The following is an 18955-nucleotide window of genomic DNA, read 5'->3' on the forward strand; positions in this document are numbered from 1 at the left end:
TCCTTCCTTCCTTCCTTCCTTCCTTCCTTCCTTCCTTCCTTCCTTCCTTCCTTCCTTCCTTCCTTCCTTCCTTTCTTCCTTCCATTAGGTCTAGCTTTTACTTAGTTTGGTGAAATAGCTCAAGGAATTGTTCACCTACCCCCTCCCGCTATTACATAAAATAAAATTGCCAAATATTTTGCTAAACAAACAAAACTGAATTTTTGTATAAAACTTCCTGCTAGCTCAGTAGGCCTTTTGGATAGATTCCACATCTTACTTGAATATACTTGGGGTAATTATAATAATAACTATAGTCATGGGGGCAGCTGGGTAGCTCAGTGGATTGAGAGCCAGGCCTAGAGATGGGAGGTCCTAGGTTCAAATCTGGCCTAAGACACTTTCCAGTTGTGTGACCCTGGGCAAGTCACTTGCCCCCCATTGCCTACCCTTACCACTCTTCTGCCTTGGAGCCATTGACTCCAAGATGGAAGGTAAGGGTTTTTTAAAAAAAGTAACTATAGTCATGATGATGATAGCCAACAAAATTCTTTTGAAGAGATCATGTATGCCACATTGCAGTTTTATAAGCCTTTTTTTAAAGTGCCTACTATGAGTTAGAAGCTCACAGTCCAGTATAAAAATTGGACAGGCACATATATCATTGTTACTCAAGGTATGAGCCTCAATCATTTTCATAAAACTTGAACCTGGTTACATAAGTAAATTATATATTAGGGAGTGGATTTAGAATACCTGAATTAATGTGGCAGGGCTTATTAGGACATTACATTTGTAAGTGCTTTTGAGTGACATTGGGAGGCTAGGTATGTATGAACTACTTTCAGCAACTACTTTCCTTCCTGAAAATTGAAAATAATGATGGTCAGCTGTTCAAAGACTAGAAAGTTTCAGTGCACAGGGAAGCAGTCCCCACCCAAGCTAGAAACCCTTTTCAAGATTGTGTGCCCATAATTATTTAGAATGTCTAGATAGCTTTGCAAATGGAGAATACTTCATAGACATGTATTTTTCTAAAACACTAAAGTGTCCTTCTGACAAGGTAAGGAAAATGGAAGTCCTGGAATTTCCTCTCAATTTGGAAAGGCTTCCATGAGGGAGACTATTATGTTCTATTATCCAAGGATTAGCCTGGTTAGGTTCCCAAAGGGTGGCCAAGAGGGAGTGAACATCTTTTGGCTACTGCAATCTATGGACAGACCACTGAACTTTGAGTCAGGAAACTATTGTTTGAATTTCAGGTTTTCTATTTAATAGCTGTATGACCTTGGGTAAGTCACTTAAATTCCCAGAGGTTCAGGGAATTTGTGTATAATATAGATTATTAACCTTACTCTGCCTTCTTTCTATCTAATATCAAATAAGGTAATGAATATGAAAACGTTTTAGATTATAACACCCTATACAAATATAAGATCTGATTACATTATTATTGTATTAGCACCCCTTATAATAAAGGTTTGCAATCTTTTTTGTGTTATAAATCCTTTTGACAATCTGATAATATTATAACAATGGTAGTAGTGATGATGATGATGATGATGACGATGATGATGATGAAAACTAGCCTTAATATACTATCTACTATGTGCCAGACACTGTGATAAATGCTTTATAAATATTATTCTATTTGATCCTCAAAACAAACCTGGGAAGTAGATGTTTTATTATGCCCATCTTACCATCGAAGAAACTGAGATAAAGAGTTTAAGTGACTTGCTCCAGGTCATAGAGCCAGAAAATGTCTAAGACTAGATATAAACTCTAGTCTTCCTGACTTCCAGCCCAGCACCATAAAACTTATGGACTCTTTCTCAAAGTAATATATTTAAAACATTTTCATATAAAAATATTTATCTTCTATCTTGGAATCAACATTAAGTATTGGTTCTAAGTCAGAAGAGTGGTAAAGGCTAGGCAATTGGCATTAAGTAACTTGCCCAGGGTCACATAGCTAGGACATGTCTGAGGCTACAGACTAATATTTTTATTTTTATTTATTTATTAAACCCTTTACCTTCCGTCTTGGAATCAATACTGTATATTGGTTCCAAGGCAGAAGAATGGTAAGAGCTAGACAATGGGGGTTAAATGACTTGCCCAGACTAATATTTTTAAATGCATAAAATAAAATTCATGGACTTACAAAGAAAACTATATTGAAAGGCAGTTAAAATATTTTTTAAATTCAAGTTAAGTTCAAGTTCAAGTTTAGGGCCCTTATTTTATCCACTAAGCATTTTATCATTCTTATATATACTTTTTTTGTCTAAAATTTGTTGCTTTAGTCATTTAATTTAACTCCTTTACTAATGAGACTAATAGTTCAAAGATTATGGTACATAGACTTAGAGTTGGAAGGGACCTTAGAGTCAATGTAATCCAATCTTATTTTACCATTGAGGAAACTGAAGTCCAGGGAGTTTAACTTATTCCTTCAAGGTCCCGTAGGTGGTAAAAGTGGCAGATCTCTAATGGAAATCTTTCTCCTCTGACTCTGCAGCCACTATTCTCTCTATTCTACCCCTAGCATTTCCCAGTTTTGTTTTGTTTTTACTGCCATTTGCTCTAACATAGTAGTATTTAACTTTTATCCAATTTACCTTTTTTTTAAATTTTAACCTTTATCAGATTATTACCATTTTTTGACTGTAGTTCTTTGACCTTCTTGAAAAATTAACTTATCCTAGTCGTGGTTTAGCCCAGATTTTGGATAAAGGGCCCTGGCATGTGAACAAAATGGATAATAGATAGAAATACCTATATTTTTGTATGTTCAATCTATGTTTGTTACCTCCATTTTACAGATTGGATGACTCAGGCTTTAGGACATTCAGAAACTTCCTTAAAATTATGTAGGCATTATTGACATATCTAGGGGCTCTTGCCTTTTTCTTGACCCACCCCCTCCCCAGAACCACAGTGACTTCTCATAAGTGTGTGTTTGAATCCATCGAGAAGCCAGAAAGGGATTTGAACATCAGGATTAATTAATTACATTTTTCTCTTGGTGCCTTAAGTGGTAAACTGGAATCAGATGACTGTCAGTGATGCATCTTGCCATGAGAAAATGCCAGTCTACCCTTCTTTACATACCAAGGAGGGTTTTATACCTTATTCTGAAAAACCAAAGTCTAAGAGACATCGGATGGAAACCATTTTCCATCTTCCTTACCTTGTCAGAAGGACACTTTAGTATTTTAGGAAAATGCATGTCTACTAAGTATTCTCCAGTTGCAAAGCTATCTAGACATTCTAAATTATGACTATTCAATGTATTCTCTCCAAGTAGAGAACCAGCTTCTTGTTGATCTCTCCTTCCATACTGCCCATTTTGTATGCTTACTAGTCCAGACTGATTTTCATATGGTAATGTTCATAGCGTGTCTCCTCAGAACAGCAATCAGGAGCCGGTGTAGGTGACTGGGGAGGACATGAGAAAGGTTGTTGATCTCTTGACTTGTAAAGACATTCTGTCAAGCAAGCGTAGCTTCACAGCAGTTGAGATTCTAGTGTGTAAACAGAGACTGCTTAATTACACAGGTCATGTCAATTAGTGTGACCTTAGCATTTTCAAGAAATTAATCACTTTCAGCAGAGCCATGTACTGTTCATACTTTAATGTAGTATGGAATTCAAGCCTTGTAGAAAATCCATTAGAATCAGTACTTTAAAAAAAATTCCAATGGATGTTTTCTTTTGAACTCCCTAGTCTGTGGTTAGAGTAGCAAACTTACTTAAATAAAGCTCTGGGGCTCCTGAGATACAGGCTTCATTCAGTACTCATGGAGGATGGGGGGTAGAGAAAGATGGCAAGAAGTAGAGTAGAGGCAGATGGGGTTTGTTAGGGGGCAACCAACCTGGTGCCGAGTAAAAATTCATTCTGATTCCAGTAAGCAGCTTTCTTCACTTCGACACTAAAAAGATGTTATGTCAAAGGACTAAGTTCAAATCGTGTCCAGGGTCTAGTCCTAATCTGATAAGAGCCAGATCATTCAGAGTTAAAATTTAGATCTTTATCAAGAGCCTTCCTTATTGGGTCTAAAGAATCCTGGGACACGCTGACCTTTAGTACTAGACTCTCTCTTTACTTGGGGAATGCTAAGCAAAGTATTCATTCTCAAACTTTTTTCTCAAGATCAGGAACATTTTTTGTTCTAGAATTTTGATTTCATGAAAATAGAGAATTCTTGCTGAGGTTTCTTCCTCTAAAGATGTTGTCCTGCAATTTAAAAGTAAGAAGAGGGGCAGTTAGGTGGCATCATGGATAGAGTACAGGGCCTGAATTCAGGAAAATTCATCAAATGCTAAATATTTATGTGATTCTTGGCAATTCCCTTAACTCTATTTGCCTTTTAAAAAAATGGGAAAGTCTCCCTGACCCTGAGACTGCCTGTCTATTACATCCTGTGGCTATACATGCCTGTGTGTGTGTATATATATGTATATACACACGCACACACACACGCACACGTGCATTATTCCTATAAACAATATCCATATATACTTACAAATAAATATGCATGATTACATATGCGATGAGTGATTTAATTTTCCCTTTCTATCATCACTTTTAGTTTAATTATTTCTCTCCCTTATTCCTAACAAAATTAGAATATCAAAGGTGCCTCCAGAATCTATGGAAAATATTTTTTAATGAATGATGTGAATTAAGAATAATCGATGTTATTTATTTAATAGACCCATACTCTCAAACTGTTTGTTATTACATTCTTAAAATACATATTTGACCTCTGCCTTTAATTCTGCACTTAGCCTCATTTTGTTTTGTATAAAGTCAATATTTCCATCTCTATTTCTTCTCTTCCCTTTCCCCTGCTACTCCTGCCACATGAACTTTTTCCCCTATCCTTCTGAATGGATTTATATTGTTTTGACAAATAGCACATCTAGCAATTACATTCCATACCGACGGAATGCAGCGAGCAGGGGCCCCGATCAACCTACTCATAGAAAATAACACTAAGTTACATCACACTGATTAATTATACTGAAAGCAGCCCTAATGATAGTCTCAGAATGCAGGATTAATTCACATAACATGGTAAATACAAAAGGTGGATTTTCAACCTGATATATTAAGCCATTATGGCTTATCGAGTAAATACACGTCTTGGCATGAGCCTTACGCTATGCCCAGGGAGAAAGGCATCACAGAGAAGGAAACCTTATGAGGTGTTTGATAAGTGGCTGCTCTGCATTCAGAGCAGGTACTTTTCTTTATTAAATATTGTCATCACTGTAGAAAATGTAAAATAAATAAAGCAAGCATTTGAGTGTTTTGGGTTAGATCAATGTTTCCTAACTGTTTTTAATCCATGAAATACCCACAGTGGCTAGATTCTTTGGGAGTGTTTGGATTGGGGGTGATGGGGGGAGAACAACAAGGAGCTGTGGTGCAAAGATTTCTGCATCCAGACTGGGTTCCTACTCTAACTCTCCTCTCGTTGTTGTTCAGTCATTTCAACCATGTTTGAAGGTTTAGGAACCCATTTGGGGCTTTCTTGTCGAAGATGCTGGAGAGGTTTGCCATTTTTCCCCCAGGTCATTTGACATATGATGAAATTAAAGCAAGCAGGGTTAGGTGACTTGCCCAGGGTCCCACAGGGTAGTAAGTGTCTGAAATTAGACTTAAACTCAAGAAAATGAGTCTTCCTGACCTTAGTTCTGGTGTTTTATCCACTACCAATTCTCCCTTAGCTTACTAGAATGCCAATTCCTTTAAGGTAGGCAGTCTGTTTTTGCCTTTCTTTTGTATCCCAGTACTTAGCCTAGTGCCTGATACATAGTGTAATCTTAAAAAAATATTTGTTGACTGACTGAATCTCTTTCTCATTTTGGGTATATGAGGTAAACTCAATGAACCCAGTTTTTCATGTTTAAGATGAATTTTTAATTCAATATCTCACCCCACTTTAAAAAAATTCTTCATTGTATGAGAGGTAGCACTTTCCCCCTTTGTTTATTCCTAGTCATGGTCAGACGCATATTCCTATCCATCCTATCTTTAGTACTAACAATATGAGTTTTTTCTCTCCCTTTTCTCCATCATGGGTTCCTTCTGATGTAGAGTTGACAAAGGGAAGTCAAGATGTCCTGATATAGCAAAGGCACTGCTGAGATATCACAAAAGTGCTTGGGAAAGAGATTGTTGATGAATTGTTTGAAGACCAAGTTCTTGGTTCAGAAAAAGTCTTTGGAGAGCTCTGATGTCACTTCAAGAAGTTTAAATTGATATACCACAGTTACCTGAGCAATTAGACAAACATTACTATGACCCAAATCACCTTTTTTTCAATGTATTTTCTAGGGAGAGGGTATTTAAGCCCAAATTATTAAATTATTCATCTATTTATAGTAACCTACTTATCAATACAATTAACACTCCTTCTCACCCATTAATTCTACCTACTACCAAAATAATTAATGCTTCCTTCCCCCTGCTCCAACCTCCTGGATTATCTCTATCCTGAACTGTTTTTGCCTCTTCACTTGGGAATGAGTGTTACTTGCCATGTTACAGGTTCAGTGAGTATCTTAGCCCATACTAATTAGGTGTTTTGTAAAAGAACAAAGTAGATGAGAGTTCATTGTAAACACTTGTTTGGGGGAAATCTTTTACTGTAAGGGTAGACACATCCTAAAATTTCCCAATATGTAAAGGTCCATTATTGTTTGAAAGTAGGAGGAGCTAAAAGAAGGGAAAACATTACTTTAGTCTAGCATTATGAAAGAATAAGTGACATAGGAAGTAGAATGTCAAGAAAGATAATAATAACCACCATTATTTACTATATGCCTGACACTGTGCTAACTGCTTTACAATTATTATCTTTTTTGATCCTCACAACAACCTGGACAGGTATTGCTATTATTATTCCCATTTTACAAATGAGGAAACTGAGGCAAAGAGATTAAATGCCTTGCTCAAAGTCACATAGCTAAAAAATGTCTGAAGGTGTATTTGAGCTCAGGTCTTTCTGAACTCCAGACCTGACACTCTACACTTTGTACCACCTAGCCACCATGTTTTGGGTTTGTGGTTGTCATTATGTGTGTGTGAGGATAGAAAAAGGAAGGTAGTGGAGGGAAATGGGCTGAGGTTCATTCATGATCTTCTTATAATCACTTTGTTCCAAGCTAGTGCTATTATTCTTTTTCTTGTATGAGGTCTAAATCCATACACAAATTAAAAAAAACATTAAAACTCAAAGGAAGCAAACCATATGAGAAGTTGACTTCAGGTCCAAATTTCTCCATTCAAACCAAATTCACAACTGAACTCTATATTAGAAATCCTCTTATATTTATTCACATTTTCCCCCTGGCTCACTAAAAATTGAATAGCCAATATTGTTGAATTTTTGTTTATTTTGGGGAGGAGAAATAAAAAAGGCCATATATTATTTGAGATAAAATTTTTATGATTGAACTATTATCTAATATCTGTTATCCTGAGCTTGCAATTATTATGGGAATGCTGAAAGACATAGATTTTTGTTAGCCCTTTGGAACATCTCTGTCATAATGTCTACCTCAGCAATAAGAAGCCAACTTGCATTAATGTGATCCTGCCATACTGGTGTTTGAATTTAGCCACTTGTGTCTGCTTGCAAATGTGCACATGAGGTAGAAGTTATGCTTCATGGACCCTGGATAATGTAGTGAGGACATACGAGGTCCCCTGAGAGAGAAGCTGAGAAATGACAAAGAGGACTAGGATGCACAGACCTAAAACCACTGAGTGACCAGCAACCAAATCCTCACCACACTGCATTGAACAGGTGGCATGGCTGATAAACCAAACTTCACTTGGGATCATGGCTCCGTGTGTGTGTGTGTGTGTGTGTGTGTGTGTGTGTGTCCATGTCCCTGTGTCCATTGTGGTAGTGCTGGTTCTGGTGGGCACTGTCAAGGGGAAAGCTGAGATTTGGGAAAGACCAAAGGGATGTCATGAAAATTCTATTTTAAAGCAATGCACTTTTATTACATTTAAGCATAGCAAAATAACATAAGACACAAATTAATATTGTTCATGAAAACTATAGAAATTATCCATGGCTAAAAAAAAAGTGGAATTCAAAGGGCAGCTGGGTTGCTCAGGGGATAGAGAGCCAGATCTAGAGATGGAAATCCTGGGCTCAAATCTGGCCCCAGACACTTCCTACCTGTGTGATCCAGGGCAAGTCACTTAACCCTCCTTGCTTAGCCCTTATTCTTTTGCCTTAGAACCACACATACAGAATTGATTCTAAGGTGGAAAGTTAGGGTTTAAATATATTGTATATGTATACATATGTATATATTTATTTTACATATATATGTATAAAAGATTCACAAGAGGCCCATGTTTCACAATTACATACTGAGTAGGCAGTATGGTACTGATGTATTTGGGACCAAAAGTCCTTGGTTCAAAGCCTAGCTGTACTGCTTACTACATATGGGACCAATGTAGGCGCTTAACCCTTGTAGGTCTCAGTTTCTTTGTTTATAATTCAGGAGCTTGGAGTAAGGGACCTCTAAGCTTCCTCCTAGCTCCAAATCCATAAATATATGACCATTAGCATCAAAGTCAAAACTGCAGAAATGTATTATGGGATCTAGGAGTCAGAGATACAATGAATGAGCTTATATTTTCTAGATAACTAAACTGGAAATAACAACTGAGCTTAGTTAGGATACCCCAGAATATGAGCAATCATTTGTGAGACCTCCACATCTTCAGAAGGAGACATTATTTTCCTTTTTTTTTTTTTTTTTGCTAGATAAGGATCGAATATCCTGTATCTGATTGTTTTTCCAAATTCTGAATTTCTGGAATATGAGCTCTTTGTTGCCTATGAAGAGATGGCTGTATATCTTTTTTGTCACACAGATCTAGCGGAGGGTAAAACTGACATGATTCCAAACCACAGCTATGTGCCAAGGAGGCCTCCAAAGTCCGCAGCTAATTTACCATTTCCCCCTTTCCTAGTCCCAGACATCGTCTGGGAGGTTAGGAGGACTGAGACATGGCATGGAGGCTGGCAGGCAAGGGTGTAATTCTGAATGTTCATCAGAATGCAGATTTTAATGGATTGCTGTTAAAGCAAAATGAAGCCCCAAGGTGCTTAATTCAGATAAAGGAAGTGATGTCCCTAAACAAATATATTCCCACCCAGCATCATCTCATTCTTGGATTCAGATTTTAATTCGGGAATACTTGAATAATAATAATAATCCGGGAAATTTAGGTAGAGTTTTTTTGGTTTACAATGTGTGTACACTATCTCATTTGATCTCCACAACAGTGTAAGGATGATTAATCCCACGTGCAGATGAAGAAACTGATGTTTAAACCAAGTGGCTCTCTCCAGGTCACTTACCTAGTAAGCCTCAAGGAGCTCACTCACTCACTCACTCAGTCACTCACCCACCATCAAGGGCATTGGGGCTGGGGCTGCTAACCATCCAGCAGAGCTGGCTCTTCTCTTCTTCAATTTTCTGACCCCAGCCTTAGAGCTCTGCCCATCACCCCCTTATAGCTGCCTAAGAAATGAATTGCTAGAACTGATTTCAAAGCCTTTTTTTTTCTGAAAATCTTATTCCAGATAGCCCTAAATCTTGAAGTTAACTCTCATCATTTCTACTGTTTGTTGCTTCTTTTCCTACTTCAAATCCTTCTAACAAAGTGAGAGTTAGGCACTTTGGGGAGGTTGAGTCCCAGCTCAGACTTGTTTTCTATATATGCCTATCTGAGATTAAAGCTCTGTTTTGTTGACAGAATTGGAAGGGCTGAAGTTTTGGCTGGCCTGGCTTATTCCTTTGCTTACAGGAATATGTCAGCGCTTCATTAATCTTGCATTAAATCACTAGTCTGTTTCTCAAGAATGGTTTGATATGCATTCTGCATCTCCCAGTTTGATCTGCATTTTATAATTTGACCCCAGAAAGATATGTTTTAAGTTATATTTTTAAATTTGAATGAGAAAGTGTATTTGATTTAATTCAGCAAGACCTCATTGAATTTTGTATTATTATGTAATAATAAAAAATGTTATAAATAAAAAATTGGGCAGCTAGGGGTTACAGTAGAAAAAGTGCTGGAGCTGGAGTTAGGGAGACTTATCTTCAAGTCTAGACATTTACTAGCTATATGACGTTGGGCAAGTCACTTAACCCTGTTTGCCTCAGTTTCCTCATCTGACAAATGAGCTGGAGAAAGAAATGGCAAATCACTCCAGTATCTCTGCCAAGAGAACCCCAAATGTGGTCATTAAGAGTTGAACTGGATTGAAACAACTGAACAACAGCCTCTAAACATCTTATTTAAAAGATGGGGAGACTGAAGGGATCAGTGAAGTGTCTTGTCCAGGTTTACACAATTGGTAAGTGGCAGAACCGGGAGTATAGGACAGGCTAAGTCCAGTGTTCTTTCTATTTAGCCTTGTTGCCTCTAAATCAAGATGTAAGAATTTTCAGGGCTTTTTCCAGTTATGGTTAGATTCTAGAGAGACTAAACTGATCTTTTAAGAGCACTGAGAGTGGATGGAGGAGAGAGAAGTGAGAAAAGACCCTAGAGACACTTGTATTCAGGCATACATTGTTCTCTTGATCAGCTGAAAGAAAATGGACAGTGAGAATTGTTCTTGTTGCTACTCCTTGTCCTCAGCCTTTATGTTGAATATACAACTTTGAGGCCAGTGGGGCCTCTTTAAAATACACTGAATATTTTAAGAATTAAGCCTGTGGCACTTGTGTGCTTGCTTTTCTTACAGGTGCACAGTCAAATGTGTGTGTGTGTGTGTGTGTGTGTGTGTGTGTGTGTGTGTGTGTGTGTGTTTAAGATAGACATAGAGTGTAACCACTTTCTCTATTTCCTGACACTGGAAACAGAGACAGTTTGGGATTCCTTTTATAGTTTCTTCAGCTAACGACTCCAATGACCACTTAATTGTGGTCTTTGAAAGACACAGATAGATGTGTTATATAATTCAAAATGTCCCAAGGAGTCTCCTTTCTGACTAAAAGGAATAGATGAATTTCAGTTTCTTCAAACAATGCAGGTTCTGCAACAAACAATATTTCTGGTCTTTTTTTCTTTTTTTTTCTTTTTAACTGGAAAATTCTCTACTATTTTAAATTTAATCTGTAAATGAAGAGGCCTTCGAGAAAGCTTGCTCTGCCTGAAGTCTAGTTAGCCAGTCATAAATGGAGTGATAAATTGCTTTGGAACTTGCCTCTTATGCTTACTATCATTTAGCCTTCCTCCCTCTCATGAATGACTTTAGCTGGGATTTGGGGTTTTATAAATGACTAAGCAGAAAAGCCTAGCTCCCTGGAAGAGCTCTGAATCATTCCCCTAGTATTTTAATATCATAGATTACAACAAAAACGCAAACAGTACACGGTGGTACTGTGAGCAGTTCTCTTATGTGATGGAAAGCATTCTCTTTGCTATCTTCTCTCAAGTGAAAATGTTTTGGCCTGACAGATTTGGGCCAGATCTTGGGGGAAAGGGATGGAAGAGGGTCTTTTGGGAGGTTGACTTTCTCTAGGACTAGGCCAGGAGCCCAAAGTTTTTTTTTCCTTTTTTCCCCTTTTGTCCCACTCAAATGATAAAACTGGGGTCTCCAAAGGTCCTTGGCTTGCCCCCTCCTTCCTCTTGCCTGAGGGTCTTTTGGTAGGTTGACATTCTCTAGGACTAGGCCGGGAGCCCAAAGTTTTTATTTTTTGTTTTCTTTTTTTCCCTTTTGTCCCACTCAAATGATGAAACTGGAGTCTCCAAAGGTCCTCAGCGTGCCCCTCCTCCCCCTTGCCTTCCTTGGCCAACATGGAGAGGTGGCTTCCTCCCAGAGCTGGCGCAGTGTTTGCCAATCCTTGTAAAGCATTTCACCTCTTCAGAGGCGAACGCCTCTCAAAACCAAGAACAATTAAAAGCAAGAGCCTTTCGAAACAACTGGGGAATTCAGCAAAATAAATCAGAAATCCTCAGCCTTCGCTCTGGAGGCTTGCCTCATTATGAGAGCAGATCTATTAGCCCCTTTGCCATTGTCTTTCATTTCTCAAGTGAGGTGATTCTAATTAAATTAATCTGCATGTCAATCTATCGGTGATCAATCAAAGAGCCCGAGGTCCCCCTATGCAGCCTTGTGCTTGCGGCTGACAGGGGCTGATAATGGAGGAAGAAATAAACTGTCGAGCAAAGTTAATTAGTCAACATAATAGGTGGATTAAACAGGAGCTGGCTGATTGCTGTTTCACAAGTCGAAGCATGAGGTGGGAGCTGAAACTGCAATTAACAGACAATTATTATATTTGGTTGTAAGAGGTCGCATGAATAAACATATCTCTGCGGGTTTCAGTTTTAATCCCTTTTCCCATTTAATATAAGGAGAAGTGTAGGTCATTCCTGCTCATTGTTTTAGCCCAAGTTCTCGAAGACAACACATGCTTCTTTCTGTGGCCCCTTTGGCAAACAGGCTCTGAACGGTGCTGGTGTTCAGTGGGGAGCGTCTGGGTGACGGCCCGGGAGCTTGGGCCCATGCCACTGATTTGATGGCCTCCGAAGGAGACAGTCTGCACCGAGATACACGTCTAGCTGCGAGTTTGGTTGTTGTTCTGTTTATTTGCTTGTTTTTTTTTTTTTTTTTATTAGGCAGAACGACCAAAACTGAGGAAGGGAAGGGGGAAAAATATCCTTCAAATACCACCAAAAACCTCTTCTGGAAAATACAAACACCCACAAGCCCCCCAACCCCCCCAAACTGCTTTCCATCATCTCTTCCTCTGCTTATCGTTTACATTTTCCCAGCCTCTTAACCTTCAGGCTTTGGGAGTTGGGGGGGTTGGGAGGAGGTGAGGAGGTGAATTAAAATGCAGAGATTTTTATTTTTAAGATCCACTGTGATATCTGCTTCAATGTCTAAACTGAAGGGTAATTTAGGTGAAACACAACCACCCTTGTGTTAAAAAATATGCTAATAAAGATTCTCTTGTTAAAATTATGGTTAACAGTGTACCTTCTGCTGTATAACTATAAACTGTGCAATTTTACTTAAAACTGCATCAAAAGCTTTCCATGCCAAAGACCCACTCATCAATAGCGTCTCTTGTTAGACTTGTACGGCATAAGCACCAGTTATTATGGGAAATAGCTATGCAATTTTCTTCAGCTCCCAGCTGTTATTTATTTAACTTGAGTTTATTACCCTCTATGCTTTTATATTAAAATGTTCATTCATTTCCTTCTTGTGTCTCTAGGTCGTGGTGTCTACGACAGTCAATGTGGATGGCCATGTCCTGGCTGTCTCAGATAACATGTTCGTACACAATAACTCCAAGCATGGGCGGAGGGCTCGGAGACTTGACCCCTCGGAAGGTACGCCCTCTTATCTGGAACATGGTAGGCAAATCATTTTCATTGGTTGGCATTACTACTTTAAATGTGAATTTATTTGGTTTCTTTCCTTTTGCCCCTTTCCTATTTCTCTTCCAGCTTCCCCACTCCCTCCCCCAACCTTTCAAATTTCAAATTGTCCGTCTGTCAAAATTGACATTCTGGGTTTCTTCCCCACCCCCTTCAGAACATAATGGCTTAGTAATTAAAGATGGAAAAAAAATTTGGTCCCATTTTCAATGCTTAATTTTTATGGCCCTCCCAAACTGGAAAAGATTGACATGTCTATCTATAGGTCTTGGGGGTAAATGATTAGATAATAATATTTGACTTGGGCACCCCAGCTTATCGGTGACGATTTTCACAGGGTAAGCAGAAACCAGATAAAATTTGTCTCAAGGAAAGTGAATGCCACAGAAATTCTGAGCTAGATGGCTATATATCTGAATTCAGATGATATGGAAATAATAAACTTTTCCTTTGTTCATTCATTCATTCATTCATTCATTCATTCATTCCACAACTATTCATTGTGCACCTATGATGTGTAAGGCCCTGTGTTGGGCTTTCATTTCTCCTCAAACAAAATTTGTAACCCCTTACTTTGGCTTCACTTTTCTGTTTGCTTCGTCAGCAGTGTTATTTGAAAACAAATTTCCATCTCATTTCCTGAGGCTTCCATGGGCATGAGCTGTCCTGATGCTATAATTCACAAGGTAGAAAATTCCCTTTGCTGCCAGCATCCCAATTTAATAAACAAACCACTATCATAATTTTTACCCGATTTTTTCCCACCCTTAAGGAATGTACAATCTGTACCTTTTATTAATTAGCCAGATGTAGCGCTCTTAGGAGAAATACTTCACTACATCCAGTTTTACAGTCTTCTTAGAGTAAACTATCACCTTTCAAAAGCTGTTTTTTTATGGTTTCATTAGGGCTAAGATAGATAGATATTACTTTTTCCAGGAGGCTATTTGGAACACCTGCTTGTGATTGCATTTCTATTTCCATTCCTGTACTTAAGATTATTCTGATCCTCACATTATAGTAATGTTGCTTTTTTTAATGCCCCTAGAGTCACTTAAGGCACTGTATATGTGGAACTGTTTAGGCAGGGCAGGGAGGGAAAACATGGGGAAACTCTCTTCATGCTCGGTGACTTGTAAGCATAAGTTTTATTTTTGTACTGTGTCTAGTTCTTTCAGTTGGCCAGAGTGCCATGATGAAGACCAAAGTCAAGCACGTTGGCCAGAAATCATAGCTTTCTCCCCCTTTCCTAGCCAGTTTTTTGGCAAGATGTGCAAAGGAGTATAGGTGAGAATGTCTGAATGGATCATTGCAGTGAATTCTCACTATTGGAAAAACAACTCAAAGTTCTTTCCCTGCTGATGGTGGCTCCATAACACCATCTTTATGTATGAATAAATTGTATTGACATTTTGGGGGGGAAAGGATATATGGCTTTAGGGAAGTCTTTTGATTGCTCTGGCTCAACTTGTCAATCCATAAAGTGGTCATATTGCTCTTAGCATCTTACTAAAGAAAGTGCTATTTAGTTACCCATGGCACATTTCATTCAACAAACATCTACGAAGCATTTATTGTATGCAAAGCATGTAGCTAGGCTTTATAAGTTTTGATAAAACCATTTTTCTTCCCTTTGTAGAACTTACAATCTAATTAAGAATATGTTCCATTCTCTGATAAGTATAACATACAACATTATATAAGTGAATTATAGTTTCAAAATAAGATGTTGTATAAGGTTCAAGGGGAATGAATGAATGAATGAATAAACAAAATATTTATTAAATATTTATTATGTTCTAAGCACTGTGCTAAGTCCTGGGGATAATAATACATTAAAATAAAAGCAAAGAGGCAGCTGGGTAGCTCAGTGGATTGAGAGTCAGGACTAGAGATGGGAGGTCCTAGGTTCAAATCCAACCTCAGACACTTCCCAGCTGTGTGACCCTGGGCAAGTCACTTGACCCCCATTGCCCACCCTTCCCACTCTTCCACCTATGAGTCAATACACAGAAGTTAAGGGTTAAAAACAAACAAACAAATAACTAAATAAATAAAAGCAAAAGAGCCTTTGCCCTCAAGAGCTTCCATTCAAATACATAAAGGGGAGCTGGAAAGGGGGAGTGGGTGGCTGCCTGCCATCATGAATCAGTATAATGGAAGAAGTAGCATTTTCCCTGGCTACCTAGACTCAGTCTTTCAGCTAATGAGCTTTTCTCTCCTTGCGATTTAAGATTTCTCTTCTGCAAAATAAGAATCTACATGGTCCGGTCCATTTGCTGATGACAAAAAACTTTACTTCGTTTACTCTGTGCTGTCTGAATCACCCAACCACACATAGCCACCCACTCATTTAGACATTTCAAGCTGAAACATAAATATCTGCTCAGTAAAGGGTGAATATTGAATTACCATCCAAGAGATGTGTGGGAGTGGATTGGGTGCTTACTGCATGAGGCTTTGGGGGCATTCTAATATTCTCCTTTACTATAAATTTTTTTTCCTGTAAAATATCATTTTATACTACATTCTCCAAAGAATACAGGTGTCAGATAGTAAGTCTGAAGAGGATTTTCACCTTAAGATGCTTTCAGAAGCCTTCTTTTGCCATTTTTTTTAACCATCTCATTCGCAGGTAGCTGAATTATTTTTGAGCTATTCCACACATCTCTATTTATATCCTGCTTGTCAGACAGTAGAAGGAAAGTTCCCTTCATGGCTCATCTTTCCACATATAAGTAGAAACAGTGATCATGGTTTACATTCACACACAGCACTCCCTGTGTGACCTAAGGCCTCAGAAACTTGTGCTCAAATAAATACTCCTATATTTCAAGCATCGTAGTTGAAAAAGGAAAATTTGTTTTGTAAATTCATGCAGGGGGAAAATATACCTAAGCAAGCTGTAGCTCATGATAATTACTGTTTATTTTCATTCATAAATACCTCCCAAGTTTTATGTTTATGGTAAACCACAAATAAACTGGTAATGTGTGATTATTATTCTATAGAAGCACATCCAGTATGGACAGGAGGCATTTAAATTACTAAGTTGCTATCAGAGTTCTTGGGTTGACTTGAAATTTAGTTAATTAAGAAAAGACTTTTGGCTAAGACAGTACAGACATAGGACTTTAGGGAGACAGTGGTTTAAAGGCTAGAGTTCAGGACTGGGAGTCAGGAACACTTGAGTTTTCAGGTCACTTCAGACATTTCCTGGATATGTCACTTAACCTTTTCGTATCCCAATTTACTTTCCTATAAAATGAAAGGATTGAGCGTCATGGCTTCTGAGGTCCCTTTAGAATCTAAACCTATAATCATATGCTCCTATGAAAGACCATTTTCACTAGAGGATGTAATTCTATAATTCTTTTAGTTCAATATAGTGGAAAGTGCTGCCCTTGGACTCTGAAGACCCGAGTTCTGGTCCTAGTTCTTGCCATTTAGTAGCTCTATGCCTTAGGCAAGTCACTTAACCTCTACAAATCTTAGTTTCTCAATTTTAAAAATGTGAAGATGTTAGATTCAGAGCGAAACAAGGGTGGCACGACTGAGTACAAATAACTGATCTTAGCTCCTAGATAGGAAGATAAATTAGTTAAAATAGAAATGACCAAATGGTGCCTCCATACCAAGTGAAGTTCATTGTAGCCTTGCTTCCTCCCCTGGAAGGAGAACTTCACTAGAAGCATTCAGAGGTCTCTGAAGAAAAACATGGCTTCTTGTTTCAGAAACATTTTGTAGCGTTTGCCTCAGGCGCCAATATTGCTAGTTATGGCTCTGGTTAGACTATGTGTCATTCCAGGTCCCTTCCAACTCTGAAATCCTCAGTCATTGCTTAAAGTGAAGGGGTTTTAAAATTGAAGTTCTAGTCTTGTTATCTACACCCATCTTCCCCCAGCCTCCCACTTAGCAGTGTTTGAAGGAAGCTACTACCTTTTTTGTTGTGTATTATTATTGTTATTATTAGTATTAATCATCTTTTTCTCCCTATTTTCCATTCATGTTTACTTGAATTTAAGGAGAATAGTGGCATGAGTTTTCTCTATTTTTTTCCCTTGTGGCAAAATGCAGTGCCCTCAAAAAATGATAGTGCAGAGACCCTGTCAGTTTGCATGCTCTAACACTTTATTATCTAATGATCTAATATGCAACAAGGCAAAGTGCGGGCGCTCATCATCCTGACACAGAATGCCTGAGAGAGGTGACTAAATTACTTTATGTACCATTAGCAAGAGCAGCTATGGTGAACTCACCGGGAGCATTTATGCAAATGTGTGTGAATACACTCAAGTGGCTTTGTCAGGCAGCCGACTGACAAGCAGTTTAAACGCTCATTTTTTTTTTAAAGGGCAGTTTTGTGTGTGTGTGTGTGTGTGTGTGTGTGTGTGTGTGCGCGCGCGCGTGCGCGCACGTGTGCGCATGTGCTCCTCTCTCCCCCCTCTCATTCTTGGTGAATGGAGCATTTGGCTCTTTGATGGAGGCTTTGGGGTAGGAGTGAGGGGCTTCATAGGCCACGTGGAACAATATGTATGAGTGGTTAGTAACTTTTCCACCTACAGTTCATAGATCTAGATTCCAAACTTGAAGACACCTCAAAGATCATCAGATTCAGTCCTGTCATTTCATAAACCCATCTTTCAGAGTAGCCAAAGAGATTTTTCTTAAGCACAGATCTAATCATGTTATCCTCTACTAAAACAAAAACCCAGAACCCCAATGGATCTCATTTACCTCTAGGATAAAATATAAGTTCCATTCTTTGGCTTTTAAAGTTCTTATAACCTGACTTCATCTGTCTCTCCCGCCTCGTTTTACATTATTCCCTTTTCCATATTCTGTGATCTAACCAAACCTTCTTTTTCTTTCTCACAATGTGTCACTCCATCCCCAGATCTCTGTGTTGTTGCACTAGCCATCTGCCATGCCTGGAATTAACTCCCTCCTCACTCATAGAATCCCCATTTCTTTCCTGGACCCACCTTATATACCCCCTTCTGCATAAAATCTTTCCTTATTCCTTCAACTGCTAGTGTTCTCTCTCCCTAGCTATCTTGTATTTTACATCATTATATTTGTTTTTTTTTTTTTTGTATCTTCCTGTTGACTTTCTCAATTGAATATAAACCTCTTTTTTTTTTTTTCCTTTTGTCTTTGTATTTCTCAATACCTAGCATAGGACCTGGCTTACTGTAGGGTCCTAATAAATGCTTGTTTGTTGGTTGATTTGCTTGACTATTTAGTTGTAGGTTTTTATAACCTGAAGGCTTTAGGGGTTGTGAATTTTGGCTTGAAATTCTGTCTCCTGAGGTTCCACTCCAATACCCAAATAAATCTAGCTTCTGGGTGAGAAGGTTAAAGTCTTTAACAACCTTATTAAAAGGAAGAGGCTTGTGGACTTTAAACAATTTATAGAGCAAAATGACTAAGAATATGAATCTCGGAATGAGTTCCCTGCCAAATACATGGAGGATAACATTAAAGAAGGGGAAATGTTAGGGGGAAAAGGGGAGATTTGGT

General features: G+C 38.4%; 1 protein-coding gene across 1 annotated transcript in view; it reads left to right on the forward strand.

Annotated features, from left to right (window-relative positions):
- EBF1 (EBF transcription factor 1) overlaps positions 1-18955 on the forward strand; it is a 467727-nt gene that overhangs the window by 311451 nt on the left and 137321 nt on the right. The window contains exon 12 of the mRNA XM_044659847.1: positions 13267-13384. Within this exon, the coding sequence (XP_044515782.1) occupies positions 13267-13384 (118 nt within the window). The remainder of the gene's footprint in view (positions 1-13266; positions 13385-18955) is intronic.

The sequence above is a fragment of the Gracilinanus agilis genome, chromosome 2 (assembly GCF_016433145.1).
Source record: "Gracilinanus agilis isolate LMUSP501 chromosome 2, AgileGrace, whole genome shotgun sequence".
Taxonomy (NCBI): domain Eukaryota; kingdom Metazoa; phylum Chordata; class Mammalia; order Didelphimorphia; family Didelphidae; genus Gracilinanus; species Gracilinanus agilis.